The sequence below is a fragment of the Cebidichthys violaceus genome, unplaced genomic scaffold (assembly GCF_023349555.1).
Source record: "Cebidichthys violaceus isolate CVI_PGR_0920_01 unplaced genomic scaffold, fCebVio1.0.p SCAF_26, whole genome shotgun sequence".
NCBI classification, from domain to species: domain Eukaryota; kingdom Metazoa; phylum Chordata; class Actinopteri; order Perciformes; family Stichaeidae; genus Cebidichthys; species Cebidichthys violaceus.
Genome location: NW_027176439.1, coordinates 5,757,800 through 5,779,725, shown reverse-complemented (window position 1 = coordinate 5,779,725; position 21,926 = coordinate 5,757,800). Strand labels below are relative to the sequence as shown.

Here is a 21,926-nt window from a genome sequence, read left to right as displayed (position 1 = left end):
ACTCCAAATCACTCTGTATATGTGTACATATTGTCTCCATAATCCTCACACGTACTGACACTTCATACAATCTTAAATGTCAATAGGTCGTGCACAGAGAAATGTGTCCCGTGACCCCTGACCCCACCCCGAAGATAACCGTTTCCCAATACTTCACACACTACATCATGAAATCAAGACCTTTTTTATTTTGAATTGCTTTTTTACAACCGTATCACTGACGTAAGAATGTTTTTTATTCTTATAAGGGGTTGCTCCCCCCCCCCTCCCCCCAAACAACTCTCACACACAAAGTCCAAATAAACGTTAAAGACAGGGGTGTTTCATTATAGCAGCATCTTAAATGCTTGAAATCCTTTTGGTAAAATAAGTAGGAAAACATTGAAACATCAAAACAGAATTGGCAATGTGTCTTCCTAATGTAGCTCAGTACAGGAGGATAACCTGCACGGTATTAGATAAAATAAAAAAACGTTATAAATTGGGCGTAAATGCCGCTAAAACAATGACAAAAGAGAAAAGAGGGGGGAGAAAAAAAAAGAAGGAATTTGTTGGGAGAACACTACCCAGCTCAGCCTTGGTTCATGAAAAGCAACATGGGCCTGTGTGGTGAGTGTGTGTTGGGTTGTACAGTAGGGCTCTGCAGAGACCGTTTCACAGCCCAGTCCTGCTCCATCACGTCAGGATGGTGTCGTCTATCTCTTCATTGGAGTCCGGCAGGCTGGCGATTTTCTTCAAGGACCGTCGGTGACACTCCGACAACAGGTCGTTACTTGCAGAGTCCAGAATGGCGGTAATACTCTGAAATGTAGAATGAGAAAAAAAAATGTATGAATTAGAAAAACTTTTTTTTTCCTTGATACATTACATCTGTGAATGATAAGAGGGTCTGTGGTCTGACCTGCATGCTGTCCTCTCCCTGCCTGAGTCGCAGCAGGTTGACGATGGTGTGCTCGCTCTGAGCTCTCACGCTGGTGTTCTTGTCCTTGGTGTTGTCCAGCAGACTCTTCAGTAGCGGCTTGACGAGACTGGCCTCCATCGAGGGCGTAGCCGGCTCTTTGAACACCCACCACAGCACCCGCTCCGACACCAGTCTGATGTCACTGGACTGGTTCTGGAGACACTGCGTGGGAACACAGACAGACAGTTGAAGCAGGTACTCGACAGTGTTTTCCTTTCCCAGCCGCTCATTCACATGAACGGAGGAAGGAAAACAAGTGTTCAAGTGTTTGTACTGGGAAGTGAATTTACCTGCAAAACAAACGTCTCTTTCCCCAATGTAAGTCTATGGAAAAAAGGTATTTTTGGGCCCAATGGCATCACGTGTTGGCCCAGGAAGTTGTAATTCCACTTTTTGGCCACTATGTGACATTTGCTTCAAAGCTAGGCGCTCTTCTCGGGGGCTTGGTTATCACTCTATTAGGTTTTTGGGGTGAACGTGTTTCTGACAACCTTATTAATCACAACATTCACTCTCCTCTTTGCTCTGAACACGTGACGTCTAGTGCATCTGTCCACCCTGGGAGAGGAAGCTCTTCTTCAGCTTTTCTTTTGTTCTTATTCAAACCGAGGGCCTGAGGCTTGACTGTTGCATGCTGTACAGATTGTAAAGACCTTTGAGGCGGTTTTGGGACACTGGGCTATTTATATAAAATTTGGCTTGACTCAGTTTTAGTCTCCATCAGACTCTGAAGGAAATATCTGGCTCTAAATTCACCGATATGTTCACCGGCTAGTTGCTAACTTTGTCTGTCTGAACAGCCGTCTGCTGCTGAAAATGACACTAAGAAGAGCAATGAAACTAAACGAGAACAGGCAAATTTGGGGCCATAATACCAAAACAATATGCTGAAAGAAAAACACTCTGAAGACCTGAGGGGAACTGTAGAGTCGGGTAACAATGGTCCGTTGGTTTGTCACATTTCAGTCTTCTTATTTAAAAATGAATCATTAGTGCAGCTTTCATTTATTTATTTCCCACTAGGAGAACACCGTATCATTTGCCCAAAGCCAGAACTGTTGAGTAATTTCTTCAGTAAAGGGAAGTAAACGGTTCCTGCTTTACCTTGACGAACTGTGTGATGATGCGCTGGGAAACACCGCCGCCTCCCTCCGTTCTGAGGTGATGCCTCATCAGGAATCCCATCGCTCTGATCCCACTGGTGGCAATGGGGATCTGGAAAGAGAACACAATCACAGTCAGCACTGACGCGCATGAGAGCAACAGGAATTAACACTCAATGTAGCAGTAGAGGACACAGGACTGTTACCTACTCTAATGTTATACACTGTACGTTGTGTTTTAGGAAGAAAACAGTGGCCAATTACTTGTTAATATAGATTTCTTTTTAATGGAAATATCTGTCGAATCTTACAATGAATAGTGTAATAATCTGAAGCACTGCTTTTCTGATCGTTTTTCTACAGCCAGGAGACGGTTAGCTTAGCACAAAGACTGGAAACGGCTAGTTCAAACCATCAAAGCATTCAAAAAGGTGACTTATACAGACTATTCATTGCAATCAGTTCATGACGGACATGAGGAATACTTTGCTTAAAGTGTCACACAAACTTTCTTCTCACCCTGTCAGCAGTGGCGTTGGTCAACACGGTCTCTGTCACCGTGTCGCAGTATTCCTTCCCACACAGCTTCTCAGGGGCAGACTTGATGGCTATGGCCATGGCCAAGCTCCGGCCGTGACGCACCATCCAATCAACACCGGACACGTCGGCTACAGGGAGGAACAACGTCCGTTAGCTCATGCTCTCACTGTTCTGCTGATGCACGGTGGAGCAGCAGAAACACACAGGGAGAAGTCAAGCTTTTATGAAACAAATACAAACATCTTACTGTAAACACATTCATAAAAAGGCACATGAAAAATACTGTTTGTGCTAAAACCAAAGCAAAACACACATTTACTAAATCACTATTATTACTACAGTCTGTAAACCAAGTCAATTGTTGTAATAAACAGCAATTAGGGGAAAATGAAAATAGAAAGCCCAACATTATGCACATAGTGTGACACGTGATGCGACGATAACTTGGCATAGAAATACCAACCTAAGACGTGCTGAAGGAGCACAGTCTTCAGCTCCTCTTCTGACAGGAAGGCACACAGCTCACCGACACAGCCGGCCGAAGCCATACGAGTCGCATCCTGCGTGCAAACACACACACACACACACACACACACACACACACACACACACACACACACACACACACACACACACACACACACACACACACACACACACACACAAAGACAGACAGACAGACAGACAGACACACACACACACAAAGACAGACAGACAGACAGACAAACACAGACACACACAGAGACAGACACACACACACACACACACACACACACACACACACACACACACACACACACACAGTCATTTATTGTAATACTGACAGAGAGGCTCAAAACCACATTTTTTAGTAAGCCACATCCTCTCTGCCTGACTTCCGTTTTCTACTGTGATCACAGAACAACTGTCTGTCACATTCTAAGTACTCATACACGTTTATACTGTTTCCTTTCATATGTTATCACTTAATGTGTTCAGCAGCTTTTACAGGCCCCGGGGTGGAAAAAAAACGGGCGTGTTGCCACAGATTAAAAAAAAAAAAAGAAAGAAAATCTCTACATCTGCTCCTCCTGTCATACCTCATCATGTCCCAGCATGCCTAGTAATGTGGTGGTGATGTTCTTGCGGATGGCTGGGTCCACCTTTGACCCGGCCCCCTGGATGACGAACCTTAAGGCTTGGAGCATAGTCTCCCTGTGAGAGACGCACAGAGCACAAAGCAAGCATGAGAACGAGCTTTTACATAATAATAGAAATATCATACGAATGCCAATCTAGAGTTTCTAACAAACAAACAATATATTGGCTGATAAATACAGTTTTAACATAAATAAATAACACAAACAAACATGTTTTGATCCCTTAAAGTTGGTTATTAAATAATTAAGACTGAGTGAGACAATTCACAACTGAAGAATAAACGTGTCAGCGCTCTCTGGTGGACAAGCTATGTAATGGTGACACTAAATATTTAAATAACCACAACGATATATTTGGCTTTTTTTTTTTTTTTTTAGATATCTGGGATGCGTTAATAATATTGGCCTCTAGTAAAGACTATTTTGGGATAAATGTCAAATTATTAATGGTCCGTTTCATATGTTGTGTTGGTGGTGCGCTCCTCTCTGAGGTGCCTCTTTGTCTTCTCCAGTGAAGTGAGACAGTGACTCCACTGTTCCTGGTTTGTGACTAGAATAGAGCGCGGCTGCAGACGCTCATCACAGGTTGCGGCTGTGCGACTTGTGAGGAATTTAACAAAAGAGTGTTTTGTTTTTTTTCCTTTTAAGGAAAGCTTCACTTGAGGGACTTGCAGAGGCGAAAGTATCCAATATTAGAATCTGATACAATTTTCTTAAATAATGGACTCACCCTTTCGTGTGCGGGGTCTGGTATATTAATAGCTACGTTATTCCGTTAGAGCAACAGCTGACAGAGAAACCTGATTGAAGTCAGGTTCCACCATTGGTCTGCTGTACGAGTGCTCACCTGACTCCAGAGTCCTCGGCGTTGCGGATGGCAGAGAGCTGCTCGGTGAAGAGTGGGTCCACCTTGGTGTGGATGGAAACCAGTTGGCCCAGAGCCTCAGCGGCCTTCAGCCTCACCCCACGGCTCGAGTCCTGCAGGGCCTTCAGGAAGGTGGTCTGCAGCTGAGGCAGGAAGGGCTTCAGGGCAATGCCCACCTGGGGGAGGATCACAGTCCAGGAGTTAGAGCCAACCACCGTGACTTAGCCACCTGACTGCTAATGACGGCGTCTTGAAAAGTATTTTTAAAGCACATTTACATGTTCAGATGCAGGTACAGACCTTTGCCAACAGCAGGGTGAGAGTCTCCAGCAGAGCGGTCTTCACCGTCCAGGCAAAGCGGTCTCCCAAGATCCGAATGAGCGGTCCGGTGATGTTGATGACAGAAGGCCGCAGTGCCTCAGGGGAGGTCAGTTTGATGACCCCTCCTAACGCTTTCGCCGCCTCTTCTTTCTGCTCGGGGCTACCAGTGAGGACACCTTCTCTCAGGACAGGCAGGATGCAGGTCACACCCTGTGGAAACAAAGACAGTAACGTGAAATGAAACAAATATTCCCATTACTGATTGATCTGCCAATTAATGTTTTGTGATTAACTGTTTACTTGCCAAGTCTCTATCATGTCAGAACATTATAATTCACAATGATACTAAACCAGAGAGCAAGCAGCAAATCCTAGGTACATTTGTTGGTATTAATGCTTCATAAAAGGACTTAGAGGTGCTAAATTAGAAATGCTAGAACCAAATCATGGTGCTGTGATGAAGTCCCAGAGTTTACTGCGTCAGGAGGAACCTTCTCACCTTCTTGGGCAGACAGAAACCAGGCAGGTGCTGACCCTTAACGTCCGCAGCTACTGATCTAATGTCTCGATGCAGATCATCAATCATAGCCAGCTGGCTGCTTGCATCCAATTTCTGTACAAGAAAAACAAACAGTTAGGCTCTGACATTTACCTATCGATCAACACAGAATCAAAGCACTGATCTGTACAAATATCAATACCTTGGTAATGGAGTTGATGGTGTCCCAGCTCTGAGACAGGATTTCTGTGTTAGGGTCATTGAGGAGGCGGATGAGGCCTGAGAGCAGGTTGCGAGTATGGTTACTGTAGTCCAGGCGGGTACGGGCGAAGTAGGCGTTGAGGATGGTGACGGCAGCCTGTCTGAGGCCGGGGTCGGCGCCACGCGTGGCCTCCAGCAGGTCGTCTATGATGATCCGCTGGCCCACTTCGTCCTCCACCGAGAGGATCACCGTTTGACAGTTGCACAACTCCTGAAGCAAAGACGACACATTGTGAGGAAAGAACAAAAAGGCTCAAAACACAGTAGGTATCCTAGCGTTGCGAGTGCCGGTATTACCTGCGCTTCGTCTTCTGTTCCCAGCTTTCCTTTGAGGGAGGAGAGAAGGGCGGGCAGGATGACCCCTAGGTGGCGCGTGAGAGCGTCTCCGGCCACGGCGGACAGGAAGGCCAGAACACGGGTGTTCACAGGAGGAACGGTCAGCTGGAGCGACCAGAGGGAACAATCGACCGTAGTCAGATACAGCCAGACGCGACAACAAGGCCTAATAGAGTCAACTTTGACGATCTGACTTTACCTTTGGAACCAAGTAAGGCAGCACAGAGCGACTCTTCACCGCCATGACTTGCTTCAGGCCGTCCAAAGCGAACGCAGCCGTCTCCTCGTCGTCCTGGGAAAAAAAGACGTCGTGTGCGTTAAAAGCCGGACTAAAGACTTTTGAATGCGTATCTGTATTACACTTGCGTTCTTCGCTCCCTCACCAGCTGTTTGAGCAGAGTAGGCAGGATGTCATCCAGCGCCTGGTAGCCAATGGTCGCGTGAAGCTGCTCAAAGGTTTTGGCTGCAGCCTCTCGGACTTCCTCCAGAGGGTCACAGAGCGCCCTCCTCACTGTGGGGACCAGTGACTCGGAGAAGACGAGCACCTGCAGTACCAACACCGTCAGGTTAATGGACATTTATATTTGCATTCCAAACTGAAAAGCAACTCACTTTTACACAAAGGTAAAAGGGGCTAATCATTTATTTTGTTAATAGATGATGTTTTGGCATTTTGTGTTTGTTGGACAGTGTCCATGATTCCCAGGCTGCTCATTTCTATATATTAATATGCACCGGTTAAAGACATCAGTACGTAAACGTACTGCTCTGTATCCGATACTTAAGACTGCTCTGGAGGTTTGATGTGACAGGATCAACAAGCTATGCTTAGCTTCACTTTGGAGACCTTGTAATATTCAGTAAATAGTATTAAACATTTACTGTGTTTAATAATGAAAAACTCGATCCAATCAATAAAACAATGATAAGAAAATACCCTTTTCAGTGAAAACACATTTTGCTTATTAAGAGGCTTCTCACTGTTAAAAGAGAGGGAACGTAACATTCCTGGTTTAAACTAATCTGCTACTTTAAAACCCCTAAAATGAACCTTAATTACATGTTTCTATGATTGCAGCTTTGAGTCCTGGGAGCAGCTCTGGGCTCTAACTGTGTCTGTGGCGTCTCTCCTGCCGCAGGCAACCACAACCTTTATCTCAGTCACGGTGCGTTACAGCGTCTGCGTGACTCACCGCATCTTTGCTGGTGGACTTCATGATCTCACTGAGGCCGATGCAGACTCCCTGCCGCTCGTCACTCTTGTCAGAGCGCAGTCCCTTCTCCAGGATGGGGATAATCTCAGGGAGAATCTTCTCCCCCAGTTTCCTCACCAGATCTCCCAGCGTTCGAGCAGCGATCTGAAACCACAGCGGCACACAGCGTCAGTAAAAGGCTCTCCGGAGGCATGAACCAGGGAATGTATAAAAACGGTGTGCTTGCAAAGGTTCAACGGAGTAATACCGTTCTCTTGTCAGACCAGGTGGAAGCCAAGAAGCCCAGCAGCAGAGTGAAGAGGGTTGGGAGGATCTCTCGTAGAGTCCTGGGGGTGTTGGAGACAACGATCTTCCACACGTGGAGGGAAGCCTGTCGAACCACCAGCTGGGTGTCTGAACGGCCCATATAGAGGCCAGAGAGGACGCGATTACGTCGCTCGGCACCAAGAGCTCCGATGATGGCCTGGAAGAGGAAAAAGTCAGCACATTTTCACACATCAATGTATATAAAAACAGACCAACGCCACACTGCTGTGACGGCAAGTAGAGATATAACAAGGAGCCAACTCCCTCTCATGAACTCGATGGATGTAGAGGACTTCTTTGTCTTTTGTGTAGAAAAGAAATGTGTTCATACTTTATTGGATGCAGCTGTTCCAAAGTTGTCATCCTCGCAAGCGGTCTCCGTGGTCATCTTTCCCGTCACTCCAGAGATATGGAACAGCAGATCTCCCAGCAGCTGCACGGAGCTGAACCTGCAAAAACCCAACGAGGAGATGGAACGCACAACTGGTCAATATAAGAGTGACGTTTATTCCATCGCTGATGTGTGACGGCGTTGTTAAAACCGACCTGATTCTCCACAGGTCGTCAAACAGGCCCTGCTCCAGCTCAGGAAGCAGCAGAGCGATGGCGGTCTCAGCATACATGCTGATGATTCGCTGGCCGGCTCGCAGCGCCGTGTCTCTCACGTATTCATTCTCATCAGCCAGAGCCTGGTGGACGACACACATAGTGGAGGAGCAAAGGTTCAACGGCCTGAATTGAGATGTTTCCAGGTGGCAGGTTTGTGGTCATAGCAGTACCTTGAGGATGCAGGGGATGATGGGCCCGACGTAGGGAGTAAACCGGTCTCCAAAGGTGAGGGGCAGATAGATGAACATCATGATGTAGCCGTCTCTGACGTGGGAAGCGATGTCTACCTTGCTGGCTGTTTGCACCACATCTGGCATCAGCTTGTCCAGCTTCTCCACTCCCAGTCCAGCCATCACCTCAGCCAGACCTGAAGACACCCGGATCCAAATCATTCAGTAAGTCATTGAGAGCAAGTCGGGAACGACACGGGAGACAAGAGTGTAGAGGGGCCGACCTTGTGCGGCTCCGGAGCGATCTACGGAGCTCTGCTCAGAGGCCAGCGTCTCCATGAGCCACGGCAGCAGGTCGTCAAAGCAGGATTCACCCATCCCCTTCACCATGGCACCCAGGGCTTTGGCTGAGACCGTACGTACCTGGAGAGGAGAAGACGAAAAAGCAGTTACAGCTTCAGCTTAACACATACAGAGCATATATTTCTGTAGTTACTGTTTCTAACTAAACACACCTCAGGCACCGGGTCCAACAGGGAGGCTTTCAGTCCAGGGATAACACTCGGCAGGTAGGGTGACAGATCCTGGAAACGACAACACGAATACACTAGTTTAAAGAACAAATACACATTCCATTTAGTTTTTATTTCAGTGTAATATTCAGAAGATGCTGCGTACCTTCTGGTCAGTGAGGGAGTACATGTTGCCAATGATCTGAGCGGCCATCTTGCGGGTGTCAGTGGAGCGATCCTGGAAGGCTCTCTGGACGATGGGCATGATGAGGGCCAGGGAGGGGGCGTCGATGAAGTGGACAAACTTGGTGTCCAGCAGCGTCTGCAGACACGTCTGGGTCCTCCTGGACGGTTCGGTGAGCGCGTCCAGCAGGATCGGGGTAATGGCTAAGAGAGAGGATCAAACACTTTTGTTGCTTACCTAATTCTTTTAGCATAGTTCGTAGTTTGTTCATGTCTGGTATTGTCTAAACTAATTATTTTCTGGCAGCATTTCTGAGCTGCTAACTATATTGCTTTTACCGTGTTTTTTTAGGATTCATTTGTTTACAAGAGCACAAAGTTCTTCACGGATTTAGCTGCTTAATTTTGCCCACAAAGTGCACCAGACTGATACATTTAACCTGAAAATGGACGTGATAAGGATTTTTGCCATCGCTTACCCAGGATTTCTGGGTTGCGGATGACAGAGCCGATCTGGCGGAGGGCTTGCTGGCCGGCCTTCTGCACCTTCACATGGGAGTCGGTCAGCACCTCGGTCAGCTTGGGCACAATGCTGGGCAGGCAGGAGGACAGCTGCTTGGGTGCGCAGAAAGCCATGGCACCAAGCAACTCCACCGAGCCTGGAGGAAAGAGGGGAGTGATTGACAAAAGGCTACTGTTTGAGTGAACTTGGAACTTATTTAATTACCCAGTTAAACAACTATAATCACAATTGTAATCCACTAGACGAGGTTTTATAATATTCTCCCAACATGTCAGAGGGGCTCCTAACCTGCTTTAGTTCTCCAGGACTCCTCTTCTAGAGCCACCAGCAGGGAGGGAAGGACCAGCTTCACCCCGTGGGCGCTCAGGTTCCTCATCACAGCCTTTGCACAGTCATCTGCAGCCTGTTAGAAGTAGAGGAACGGGGCTAAAACCTACACATTTCATCGAACGTTTCCTAAATGAGTGCATGTTTAATGCATCGCATGTTATGCCAACGTTGCTATGTCTTAATGAGGACATGCAGAAGCACTGGATAGTGAAAAAAGACCAAGGTACTTTGAGGATACATTTATGAAATGAGAAATGTAGCTATTAGATGAAGGCTCTGGGGTGTGATCTGCCGGCTCACCTCTCTGACGTACTGGTTTCCGTCTCCAAAGCAGAGCAAGAGGTGCGGCAGCACATGGACCACATACGGCTCGAACAGCTTCCCCAACATGTTACACAGCATCTCAAAGGCAAACAGCGCTCCTAGACAGAGACAAACAGTTGGTCAGTTGTACAGTTCTTTTGAAAAAGAAGTAGCTTTAAAAGTGGCTTCTGGTGCTCGTGTGGTAGATAACAACGATGTAGCCTGACAAAACCACACAGCTCAACAGTTGCATAAACCTCACTGACCTTCCCTCCGTCTAAAGTTCTTCTTGTCCTGGATGGCGTCGGTCAGAGTGGCCATGATGTCCTGCTGTTTGAGAGCCAGGATCCCCAGACCTTTGACCAGGCCGGCCAGTCCGTACGCCGCCCCCTTCCTCTCTGCGTACTTGTCGCTCTCCAGCAGCAGCTGCAGCAGGTTCCTTACGATCCCTGCGGCGTCCTCCTTGATGGCAGGGACTAAAGGAGGCAAACAGCCGGCCACTGACTCCTGGACCTGAAGAGGGACGACAAACCACATAATATGATGTAATAACACACTTTCAACAATACGGGGTAAGTAAGGGAAGCGGGATGAGCGACTCACCTGCTGTGAAGGTGTAGAGAGTGCAGTGATGAGCTTGGCCACGATGGGTTTGACTTTGGGGTCACTTTTATCCAGATGTTTGGCCAAGGAGCCCATGAGAATAACCACGCTCTGGCGGACGGAGTCGTAGCTGGCGTCCTGGGGGGCGTTCTTTAGGAACTCCTCAAACACCGGCAGCAGGGAGCTCACATTGTCCTGTCACATGAGACGGGCGTCATAAGGTACAGCGCGAGACATGAATGGTGACGTGATGAATAGTAGAACGTGTTGGTGAAGTGTAATGTACCTTTCCGTGCGTGTTGAGCGCAGAGAGGGCGGCGTCCAGCATGCAGCGGCGCACCTCGGTGTGTCGGTCGTTCAGAGCATCGGGAACGAAGAAGAGGAAGAGAGGGGTGACCTGAGCTTCATCCAGGTACAGGGACAGCTTGTTCAGAGCTAGAGCAATGCCACCCCTGAAAAAGAAGCGTGTGTGTGTGTGTGTGTGAGGAAATGGCTCAGTGAACAAAAACTGTCATAACTATTTGTTGTCATGTTATCTCTTCCTCTTGGAATTACTCCAGATATTCTAACCCTGATAAATAGTATGCTAATATAGATATTAAGGTGGTTGATGGTGCATTCATGAGTCCCTGGGACACTGATCTTTACCTGGCCTCCCATTGGTCAGGTGGAGATTCAGAGATGACTCTGCCCAGAGCATCCAGCACAGGAGGAGGTCTCTATAAAAACAAAAAAATACCATCTTTTGACTTCTGAGCTCAAATTCAAGCAGTATTAGTAACCAGAGCTTTAAGAGTACTACTGTGGTTCTCACATAGAGTTTCTGGTGGTAGAGCTCAGTGAGCTGGCCCAACACTGTGGCAGCCTGGTCTCTGTACTGGGACACGGCGCTTGACAGAGCTTCGGCTGCAGCAGAACGGACCGCCTCCTCGTGGTGAGTGATGTCACCAATCAGCATGGAGCAGAGCTCAGGGACCAGCTCCAGACCCAGAGACTCCCAGAGTCTGAGGAGGAATGACACACAAAGAAAATAGTTCAACTGTAGAACTTACAGCGTGGTTTTACAATCTCCTTCCGTTAGTTGGAGAACAAAAGAAAAGACAAAGAAGACACTTATGTGATGTGTTATGAGTGTAAGTGTATACTAGTCACTCAGCTAGAGGGAGAAAGGAGCAGGAAGCCTCATAATACATACTTTTCAGACAAGGCTCGGCCCTCCTCCTCGACGTCAAACCTCACAACCCAAAGCCTGCGCAGCAAACTCAGCCCACTGGCCTCTGTGCTGTCTGTGGGCAGAGCGAACTCCATCTCCAGCAATCCCTGAGCACAGAGATATCGGGCGTTAGCAGCATGTCTAATATGAACACACACGGGCTATATAATATGGCTAGTGTAGGTGACCACTACATATGTTAGCAGCAGTGCATCAGTATTCATTTGTTTTTGAAGCACTTTTAAGGCTTAATCTGCGGCGAAAACGGCTGAAAACAATCACAGGTGAAGACAAATGTCAAATGAACCGATTCGCAGCTCACCCTCAGGGCAGCGTCCCGGACAGAGAAGCAGGGAGAGAGGAGGGCCTCGAGCAGGACGTCTATCTCTTGCTGCTCTGCCACGGTGCAGCCCTCTTCTCCTCCAGCGCTGGCGCACAGCGCCGTCAGGCACTGAGACGCCAACACCTGCAATTTAATTCAATCAATGAGTCAGTCAGTCAGTTGGTACGCTCCTCGTCAGACCAACAACAAAAAGTAAATGACTGAAGTTGAATTGCTCAGTTACCTGGAGTCTCGGGGTAGCTGTGGAAATAACTCTCGTCAGTAGCAACAGCATGCTGACGCGTGGAAGCAGTTCTGGGCCGTTCTGAGACAAGAAAACACAACGCTTAGTACATGAATCTGCAAAAATCAATGGTAGTACCGTCACATGAATCTTTTCTCTACCTCATCTATAACAAGGTCATCCATGTCTGTGGCGGACCGGAGCTGTGAGTGTTCTAGGATGATTTGTAAAGCTCTGGTCATCTTGTTCTCTGTCTCCTCGGTGCTGCCTGAGGACTCCCTGAGCATAGCGTTGAGGAGAGGGAAGCAAACGGAGAAAGCAGGAGCAGACAGAGGAGCCGAGACGTCTGGGGAAAGAAGACAACGATACAAAGAAACGGGAGAACTCAGTACGCCGGCATCGTCACATTTCTCGTCTTGGTTGCTACAACTCTGACTTGCTGCTGGTGTTAAAAGTGTGTCTAGATCTGGGGTTTGTAACTGGAACTTTCACGAGTGTCCATGACGGTGCTCACCAGTCTTGGCATCTCTCTGTGGGACAGTGTGGTTGTGCAGCAGCAGTATGGTGCGGTGGGCCGCCGTGTCCAGGTCCTCCTGTTCCCAGGCCTCGTCCAGATCACACTCGGGCTTCAGCAACCGCAAAGTCACGTGTCCCACAAGCATGGCTAGAAGGGACAAAAGTGACACAGAGTCAAGACGCTGCGTCTGTCAATACAAGAACATACTAAGACAGGCCACGTACCTAGCTCGTGAAAGTGTTTGGGCATGAGGCACACTCCGATGTCCAAGAAGACTTGCTGGATGCACGGAGCAGCCAGAGGGGACTGTAGCAGGGGGATCAGGACCTGGAGGACGGCGGGGAGCTCCCTGGTGAGCTGAGGTGGTCTCTCTAGCAGAGTGGCTTCCAGCAGACCCACCGCGCTCTGCAACTCCACACGCAGCTGGCGACAACGAGAGGCACACCACAGATCAACACGGAGAAATAAAGAATGTCCTGCATCAGGTATTAGAGTATTCATCTCGGTGACTTGGGTCTCGTACCCCTTGAAGTCTCTTGCGAATAGCCGCCTCCTTTTCCAGCTGGATTTCGATCATTTCCTTCTGTTTGCTGCTGAGTTGCAATTCGTCTTTGATGCCTTTTTTCTTCTTTAGCTCCTGCAAGATCAAAGAGAAATCAGAATGTGCTGCAGAAATTAGAACCGCCTTAAAAGAAATGCGGACGACGGTAAGTGGACTTTTACCTCTTGCAACTCCAGTTCAATGATCTGATCCTTGTAGGAGTAGGCCTTGTTCTCTCTCTTCATGTTGACCTTCTTGGTGCTTTCCTTCTGGGCACTACAGCAATATGTAGAAGAGGAGAAGTAAAACAAAAGCCAAATAGACGAATGAAAGTCCAGGCGACTGCTGTTGGGTTCAGCGAGGTAGGGGAGCGTTACCTCTGGATGATGGTGTTGTCGTACAGTTCTCCCTCGGGTGTCAGCATGATGGCGTGCTCCTCCCTGGTGACGTGGAGCAGAGCGGGTCGGGAAAGCCCCTCGATGACGTGACCGATCACCCGCGGTAACAGCTTGTTGGGGGAGAGGCTGGAGAGGGCACCCACCGCATTTTTCACCGCCTGTAGATGAAAAACGTGACGGCTTAACATCCCGGCGTCGTGTGGAATCTATCCTTCAATCAAGCGTGGTTAATTCACAGGAATGTGAAAGCAGCACAAGCAGGAGTTGGTTGTTGTCAGACCTGGTTGTCAGCGTTGACCTCCAGTAGATGTGGCAGAACAGCCTCTAGATTCTTTTCGATGAATTCTTCTGCTTTTATGTTCATGGAGAGGAGCAGAACGGGCCAGAGGCCACCGCGAGCTCCAACTGAAAGAGAGACAGGGAGCGGACGACATGTTGGATGTGGGACAGAGCACCAATGAACTCCGGTGATTTCATGGGGATTTTTCAACCTGGACCCTATTTTTCCCATATTTTTGTGTCCAAGTATCAAATGGGGACAACTATATTGGAAATTGGTCCAGGATGGAGTGACAGCGCAGCAGCAATGAAACAGGTTACAACGTAATACTATTTGGCAATAATGCAACGTCGATCTAAGTGTAATGTAAGCCAATAAAAGTGCTTGTTTTTCGGGAAAGGACCCTTTCTGTTCACTTGATCCGGGTTGTTTTTCTTGTTCTGAAATCTTGAGAGCCTCATCTGCATAGTCGGAATCAACTAAATAATAAGTCACGATATGGAAAGTCTCCAACTCTCATAATGTGTGATTTCAGAACCAGGCAGTAGATTCATTCTGCAGGGCCACGCATTCTCATACCTAAGGATGGATGATGAGTGACTATGAGGGTCTCCATGGCCAAATTCTCTGCTTCGGTGGGATCGCCCCATTGGCTGGCAGAGGAGCAAATAACACACAGCGCCCCCAGCAGGACACGAGGGGAGACGTAGCCGCGACCGAGCTCAGTCGGCTCTCCTGACTCCGACACCAGGACGTCCGGGGGCAAAACCTGAGGGATTACATCACACAGTCAGTAACTCGGTTTCTTTTTTTTTTTTTTTTTAAAGAGTCAAGCTGTAGCGGTCTATGGTGAATAATCAGGCTGTACTTTGTGTTTGTTGATGACCACGCGGAGTTCTCCCAGAAGGCCATGGGCGAGACTGGATCCACCCAGAGAGGAGAGCAGCTTCCTGATGGTCTGTTGAGCCCGCTTCCTCACGCGCCAGCTCCGAGACAGCGCGACCGCAACCGTGGCGTGATGATACATCCTACAGAAGCGTTACACGATAAGAGAAAACTGTTAAAGAAAGACGACAAAACTGTTACCTAAAGACGCGGTCAAAACCCTTTGCCCTTCAGGGGTCAAACAGCTCAGAGCGACAGTGATTTCAGTACGTCTATACCTGAGCCCAGGACATTAGTACAGCGCCACTGGAATCTAATTCTACAAATATTATTAATAACAGGAGTTTAACCTAATCTTTATCTGCAACTGACGAAACAGAAAAACCGCTGCGAAGCACTCAAATGTGGATTTAGAGTTCAAATGTCACCGTTCTCTGCATGTTATCAAGGACACAGACTCACTGTGAATTGCTGGTGGTGAGCCTGTGAGCATGGTCCAGGAAGAGCCTTTCACAGAGCAGCAGCACCGTGAGCAGAGCTAAAGACAGAGACGAGCCATTATTTCATTTCTTAATATTTCAGAACACTCGTGAGCCTTTTAGCTGCTGGGTCACGTTGAATGTTGCCTTACTTTCATCGCTGGCCTGGGAGAGGAACTTCTCTGTGGTTAAGAGTGGCTTCTTTTCATCCAAGATCAGGTTCCAAAAGCTGGAGAACTTAGCCTCTGCAGAGACAAAAAATCTCCATTACTTCCCATTCCCTGTATGTTCCAACAGTCTCCACAAATGGAGGAAGAAAAGGAATAATTTCTGAGATGCCAGCCTCACCTGTCTGTGTCTCTAGCAGTGCAAGTCGACTCAAAAGAACAGAAGCCGCAGCACCTTCAGCGAGCAGAGCCTGCTGGGAGTTTTGTGCCGCAGCCTTCTCCACTGTTTGCAGGAGCAAAGGCACGAGGTCTGAGGCCTGGGCCAGAGTGTCACCTAAAAACCAGGGAAATGGTCACGGCACAGGAATAAGGAATGAGTTCCATCCGAACATCTGTATACTCGACACATAGCGCAACGGCCCTCCCGCGACTGACCTCTGAAGGCCCCCAGCATGGCCTGAAGGTAGGCGTGTCGAACCAGAGAGGTGGACGTCTTGAGGGTGAACGCTTTCTTCAACCAATCCAGCAGAGCGGCGGGAACTTCCACGGTGAGACGGCCGCTCCACTGGGAGAGCACAGACACGGCATGCGCCAAGGTGCCCTCGTGAACTACATAGAACAAAGACAAAGTTAGTACCAGGCAGAGACGTTACGCTGCAGACTTTTGAAGAACGTCCAGGCCCAACGATACCTTCTTGTTGTAAAGAAGGGATGAACATCACAGCGACTGCAGAGCTGAGAGTCTGGCTGGAGGTTCCTGACACGGCATGATGGCTGCAGCTGGCAATCCCTGGAGCAAGATCAACATTATATGATTGGATTGTTTTTTTGCAATTGTATGTTACGGATAGCTAATAATTATAAAAGTGTGCGAGGCTTCTTACCTGACCAAACACTCATCTTTTGGGCAACAATTGTGAGCTTTCCCTCTGACCCTGCAACCACAATAACGATGAAGGTGAGCACGATGAAGCTGAGAAAAATATTGCAGTCTAAAAAAGGTAATAAATGAGTTCACCTCCGAGGATCTTGAAGAGGTGAGTGACGACGTCCTGCACAGCAGAGGGGTCGCTGCACTGCTGAGCCAAGTTCTGCATGGCCTGAACCGCGTCCTCCATCAGCTGGGCGTTATTAGCCTTCAGCTGACCTGAAACACGGACCGCACCAGTAATTAAATACACGGAATCTCTGTCAGTCATTACGTCTTCTGTGTGACGAATCACACCCTCATGACAGCCGAGTGTTCCACGAGACGCATATAAAAACTAAATCAACTGAGCGGCCATTAGAGCCTTACTTGCGATGGCCTTTCCGATATCCGTGGCATACTGGCTGAGGTCGAGAGTCACGGCCGACAGCAGGCAGGACACGGCTGCAGAGAAAGCAGACAGTTAGCTCATCAATCCGCTGCGTGAGAGGAAATGACGCTTCACGGTAGAAACTCAAAGCCTTCTCACTCTGCATAGCGTTCTCTGGACTGCGGAGCATCGTCTTCTGCAGCGTAGGAAGGAGCAGCTCCTTGAACTCAGAGTGGGACACGTGACGCAGGAAGGAGACACTTTTGTCCAAAATGTAACGTTGTGGTTTTGTCTTGCTCATCAGGACTGATTTTATGTACAGGTCCAGCAGGGAACTCTGGAAAACAGTAGACATAATAAGGTGATGTGTTGAAGCGTGAAGCATATGTTATATTTCTCACGAACTCCTTGTGGAAAAACTCACCTTGTGCTTCTCTATTGTAGCTTTGTCTTTCTGAGCAGTGCAGAAGTCTAAAGACACGCCCAGCATGACCAGAGTAGTGGGGCTCTGGTCCAGACTCAACAGAGCGCTGATGTATTGATCGACCAGTCCAGGGTTCTGTCAAAGACCACACAATGTCACACCAATCCAGCGTTCCTGTGCTTCAGCTCACAAATCAGTGTTATTAGACGTTTTGAACAGGTCAGGTTTAGGTTCTATGTGTGGTCTGATATCACATCAGTCTCATTGGATCTTACAGCAGTAATTGTTTCTGAACCAGAACTAGATTTAAAGAAAAGTCTGACATCTTTAAATGTTTTTATGGGCTTTTGCTGAGTTTACTCACTTCCTTCCAGAGGTGACTGAGATTCTTGAGGCTCGATTTCTGAGCCGTGGTCTTGGCTCCACCCACCACCTCAGCTACAAGAAGGCTCTGGACCTCCACCTACAAGAGAGGACCACAGACCACAAGGTGACAGCTGCAACATCCGAACTGTATGACTGGGTATAAGTAGGTATTTCAGAAGACTCTTCTTTTTTTTTTTTTTTTACTGACCATTTTCTTCCAGATAGGTCCTTCTTTTTTCTCTGGGGCAGAAAACACACTGGGGACTAAAAGGCAGGTCCAGGACAAGCCGATGAAAGCAGCAGAGCCGGTGCTTCTGCTGCAAGTATAACAAGGAGATCATAAGAGGAGGAGGAGGAGGAGGAGGAGGAGGAGGAGGACCACGAGAACAGTAAACCACAGACTGGTTCCTAGACACACTCGTCTATTGTTTCTGATGATTTCATTCGTTAATCATGTTTCTTATTGAATAAAACACTCTGCAAACTAGGACTGAACCATAAAAAAAACAAATTACTATTATTTTGACTGATATTGCAATATATGCGATACAATATTAAAGGGAATGTTTCATTTTCAAATCATTATTCTCATTGAAAAACGAATTATGATGATGTGATTTTTGTTTTCTAAAGTCTGTAGAATATGATGTGCAGGTTTCATTTAAAATGGTCCTTTGACATCATTTAACTCGAACAAATCAATTTTAAAATTGCATTTGGATTAGTTGTGCAGCCCTAATGCAAACTGTGTTAAAGCGTAATGTGGTTCAGTGTTTCTGCTGACTGCACTCACATCATTAGAATTATGTATTCTACACTAGATGATTCTTGCTCACCCTGCCTCTCAAACAGAAACATTAAAGTTGTCTAATGCTGAACGTGCTTTTGACGACGCATCCAGTCTCTTTTCCTCCGTAAAAGTAGGAATTTATTAGGGATGCGACGACAAGCTCCATGGATAAAAACATGCGATGGAAAGCTCAGAGCGGTACCTGGGCTCCCCATTCCTGCTGATGAGTCCACTGTTCAACAGGCAGTGGAGGAGGCTGGTCACCAGGATGTCCGGCTGACTCTCAGCCAGCTGGCCAATGACAGAGAGGAGCTGTCTGCGTGACGCGGCATCCCTGAGAAGCACACACACACACACACACACACACACACACACACACACACACACACACACACACACACACACACACACACACACGTAAACACACAGGTCATACACTCACTCCTGCAATTAAATCCTACCGCCGTGAAGGTTTGAACGTTCAGTTTTAGAGAGAGGTGTTGATTCCATGATCATTTCAGAAGCTGTTTGTTGTGCAGTTCAGCTGTATTGCGTTATACTGACAGGTAGTTCTATTCATTTGTTCATCCCATTTATATGAATGATGGTAAGGCTAAATAACACATCTCTGTATAATGCAAAATATAACTCAACAGCACCACAAACCACATTCATCATCCTGTTTTGGGAGCATTTCTCGTTACATAGTGACCCACCGATATCTGTGCGGAGTGAGACAGAAGAGCTTGCATAATCCTTTCACAGCAGGCTCTGGTAACTCTAAATAAAGATGAAGAAAAAGGAAGAGTTATTTTAAAGACACATTTATGTTGATTATAGCACCTATTTTAAACATAGTGTAGAACATTAAATAACACAGAATCCCTCACCTTTGTCTTTTATACACCGTTTCAGCTCCCCGAATATCTCCTTGCGCTCTTTCACACTGGCTGTGGTCACGTTTGCAGCAAATTTCTTCAGTGTGTCTGAAACCTAAAGTAAAAGTCACATTTAGTACGGTGACCAGTGCAGTAAACGGCAGCAGTGACGCCGCCAGTCTGACCACAAGATGTTCAGCTCACGATCACACGGGACTCTTTAGAGTCTGGACCTCAGGACCACTTGTCTTTCTTAAATCGAGGAACCCGTTTATTTTCTGTGGATCGACTGAATTACTGAATTGTCTCTAGTTACATGTTTGTCGATTGATATTTGAGACCTTGATGCTAAGATGGGTCAATTGAATGATGTGTTTATTATTGAGGTTGTAGTTTGTAGTCATGTTGTACTGAACAATATATTGAGATATATTCCTAATTGTTAGACTCGATGTAATTAAAAAAACTGAACATTATAGGAACCATAAAAGTAATAATGCAGGACAGTTGTGTTGGATTTAATTAGATTGAATATGTGTACCTGATAAAGTGGCACTTTAAGGGTTTTGTCTGCACGTGGGAATCAGATTACTTCAGAGAAATGAGAGGAAATGTTTCTTTGTGGAACTTCTATGCAAAAAATAAATAGTTTTTAACTCTGAAGGCCTCGTTTTTAAATCAATTCGTGGTCGACAAAGGGATTGTCAGCACAGGCGGTAACACTACCACTGAGTCAGCAGACTGTGGAATGTATTCAGTCGTCACAACATATCAGTTACCTCATCAAAGTTACAATTCACCAATTTCAGGGGCGCAACTCATGCTCGTCTGCCTAATGTAGGGAATCCAGAGCGATTTAATGTAATGACAGTAAGTTTAACACCCCGATAAACTGGATTACAAGACGATACCATCCCCTAAAAAAAAAAAGAGCTCCAGCTCACGTCCCAGTGCGGACAGAAAGCAGCTCGTTTGTCGTTAGCTGGAGCTCAGTCACACTGTAGGCTACGTAACGTTAGCACTGAGCTAACAGCCTGCTCGCGAGCTGTTGTGGAATTTTAACCGAGTGTCTCGTTCAACGCCAAAACACACCGATGTGTGTGTGTGTAGAGCAGTGGGCAAGATACCGCGAGTTTGGTTTGTACAATACTTGAATCGCTTTGTGTGAGCGGAGAGGGTCCTGTTGAAAAACAGCCACACAAACCTGCGTGTCCGCTGCCATCTTGCCGGTCTTGATGCAGGAAGAACTTGTTGGATTCACTTCCGGGTCACAAGTGCTACGTAACTTTTTTTCGTTTTAGTCAATATTTTTAAGATTATCCTTTTATACATATTTTTTTTCATGAAATCTAATAATGAAACACTTAAAATACATTAAAATAAACATTCAGAAATAATAAAAATAGAAAAAGGAGTTCATGTAGGCCTACAAATATACTGTAGCTCATCAGCAAATGTGTATATTTTCAATTATGCAGATACTGAAACTGGCAACCTTTTAGGTTTTTTGGAGGAAAAAACAAATATATACCTTGAGGAACACACACACATTACATTAATACACATTTACAATGAAATCAATACATTTGCTTTTGAGTATAAGACATTATATTCTGTTTTTGCAGATTTTTAAATCGTTTTTGGCTCAGATTTGTTGGGGAGAACTATAGTGTGTGTTACTACAGATATCTCTATACTCCCAATAGGTGGGCTTAAAGGCATTTTTGTTCTTTTGATGATTTTTGATTCCTTCTTCAAGCAATATGCAATAGAATGTAATCGATTGTGTTCATGAAAATAACGTTGTTCCAATAGATAGTGCTGCGTAAAGTGAAGCTGGAAGCAGGTATCCTGCATAGTAAGGGAATGTCAGTGGAAACTTGATTAGTGCAACCTTCACACCTAACCTAAACAGACCGTGCACTGATTTCATAGTGACTTTTCCACTGAAGAAAGCAGAGAAAAGCAGAGCTCTGTGGGCGATCCACACAAACGTGGACACTGTTGTTGAAAAGGAATCATTCTTTTTAGTTATAAATGCAATTTTTAATGCCATGAGCACCACAAACATAACTCACCTCCGTTATATTGGTGTGGAAGCAGAAATTTCGACGACAGTTATCTACAAATATTGGACAAAGATATCCAAAATCATCTGCATGGACAAGAAAATATGCTTCTTTTTTTTGTAATTTCAGTAAACTATCTCTTCGGTTTTGCTGGTTAGACCAGGACCTGTTAGATGTCTCGTCTGGTTAAATGGCTGCAGTCAACTGTTTAAAACTCATTACACAATATTCCTTTTTAAGGTGGAGTTTTTTCCCCCTCCGTTTTGCAAATTGATCT

The 21,926-nt window shown here is 46.6% G+C and overlaps 1 protein-coding gene across 1 annotated transcript; it reads right to left on the bottom strand.

The window, feature by feature from the left end:
* Positions 1 to 168: 168 nt before the first annotated feature.
* Positions 169 to 20,809, bottom strand: gcn1 (GCN1 activator of EIF2AK4). Its single transcript, XM_068720923.1, has 57 exons — positions 20,785 to 20,809; positions 19,593 to 19,695; positions 19,419 to 19,482; positions 18,905 to 19,036; positions 18,121 to 18,229; positions 17,911 to 18,009; positions 17,547 to 17,681; positions 17,282 to 17,459; positions 17,122 to 17,196; positions 16,843 to 16,971; positions 16,709 to 16,759; positions 16,516 to 16,614; positions 16,260 to 16,433; positions 16,006 to 16,158; positions 15,810 to 15,902; positions 15,641 to 15,716; positions 15,162 to 15,321; positions 14,873 to 15,062; positions 14,294 to 14,418; positions 13,993 to 14,171; positions 13,798 to 13,891; positions 13,598 to 13,711; positions 13,299 to 13,497; positions 13,072 to 13,221; positions 12,719 to 12,903; positions 12,558 to 12,638; positions 12,314 to 12,457; positions 11,974 to 12,098; positions 11,593 to 11,782; positions 11,427 to 11,497; positions 11,065 to 11,230; positions 10,779 to 10,973; positions 10,442 to 10,688; positions 10,173 to 10,294; positions 9,831 to 9,945; positions 9,499 to 9,678; positions 9,003 to 9,223; positions 8,840 to 8,908; positions 8,609 to 8,747; positions 8,325 to 8,521; positions 8,092 to 8,234; positions 7,877 to 7,994; positions 7,487 to 7,702; positions 7,219 to 7,383; positions 6,409 to 6,570; positions 6,225 to 6,317; positions 5,987 to 6,130; positions 5,631 to 5,900; positions 5,429 to 5,542; positions 4,909 to 5,139; positions 4,591 to 4,784; positions 3,684 to 3,798; positions 3,068 to 3,164; positions 2,584 to 2,732; positions 2,066 to 2,176; positions 902 to 1,123; positions 169 to 801 (listed from the first exon to the last, which is right to left on the bottom strand). Exons 1-57 carry the CDS (start codon positions 20,800 to 20,802, stop codon positions 676 to 678), a joined length of 8,016 nt encoding a protein of 2,671 aa, XP_068577024.1. The 5' UTR covers positions 20,803 to 20,809; the 3' UTR covers positions 169 to 675.
* Positions 20,810 to 21,926: the final 1,117 nt, after the last annotated feature.

Bases quoted from the DNA above. Each gene is read 5' to 3' on its own strand.
- gcn1 (XM_068720923.1), bottom strand. The intron at 8,522-8,608 runs GTCGGCCCCTCT...GGGTGTCTTCAG, and splicing joins TCGCTCCGGAGCCGCACAAG to GTCTGGCTGAGGTGATGGCT. The intron at 2,177-2,583 runs GTGAGAAGAAAG...TTCTCTTTCCAG, and splicing joins CCAACGCCACTGCTGACAGG to ATCCCCATTGCCACCAGTGG.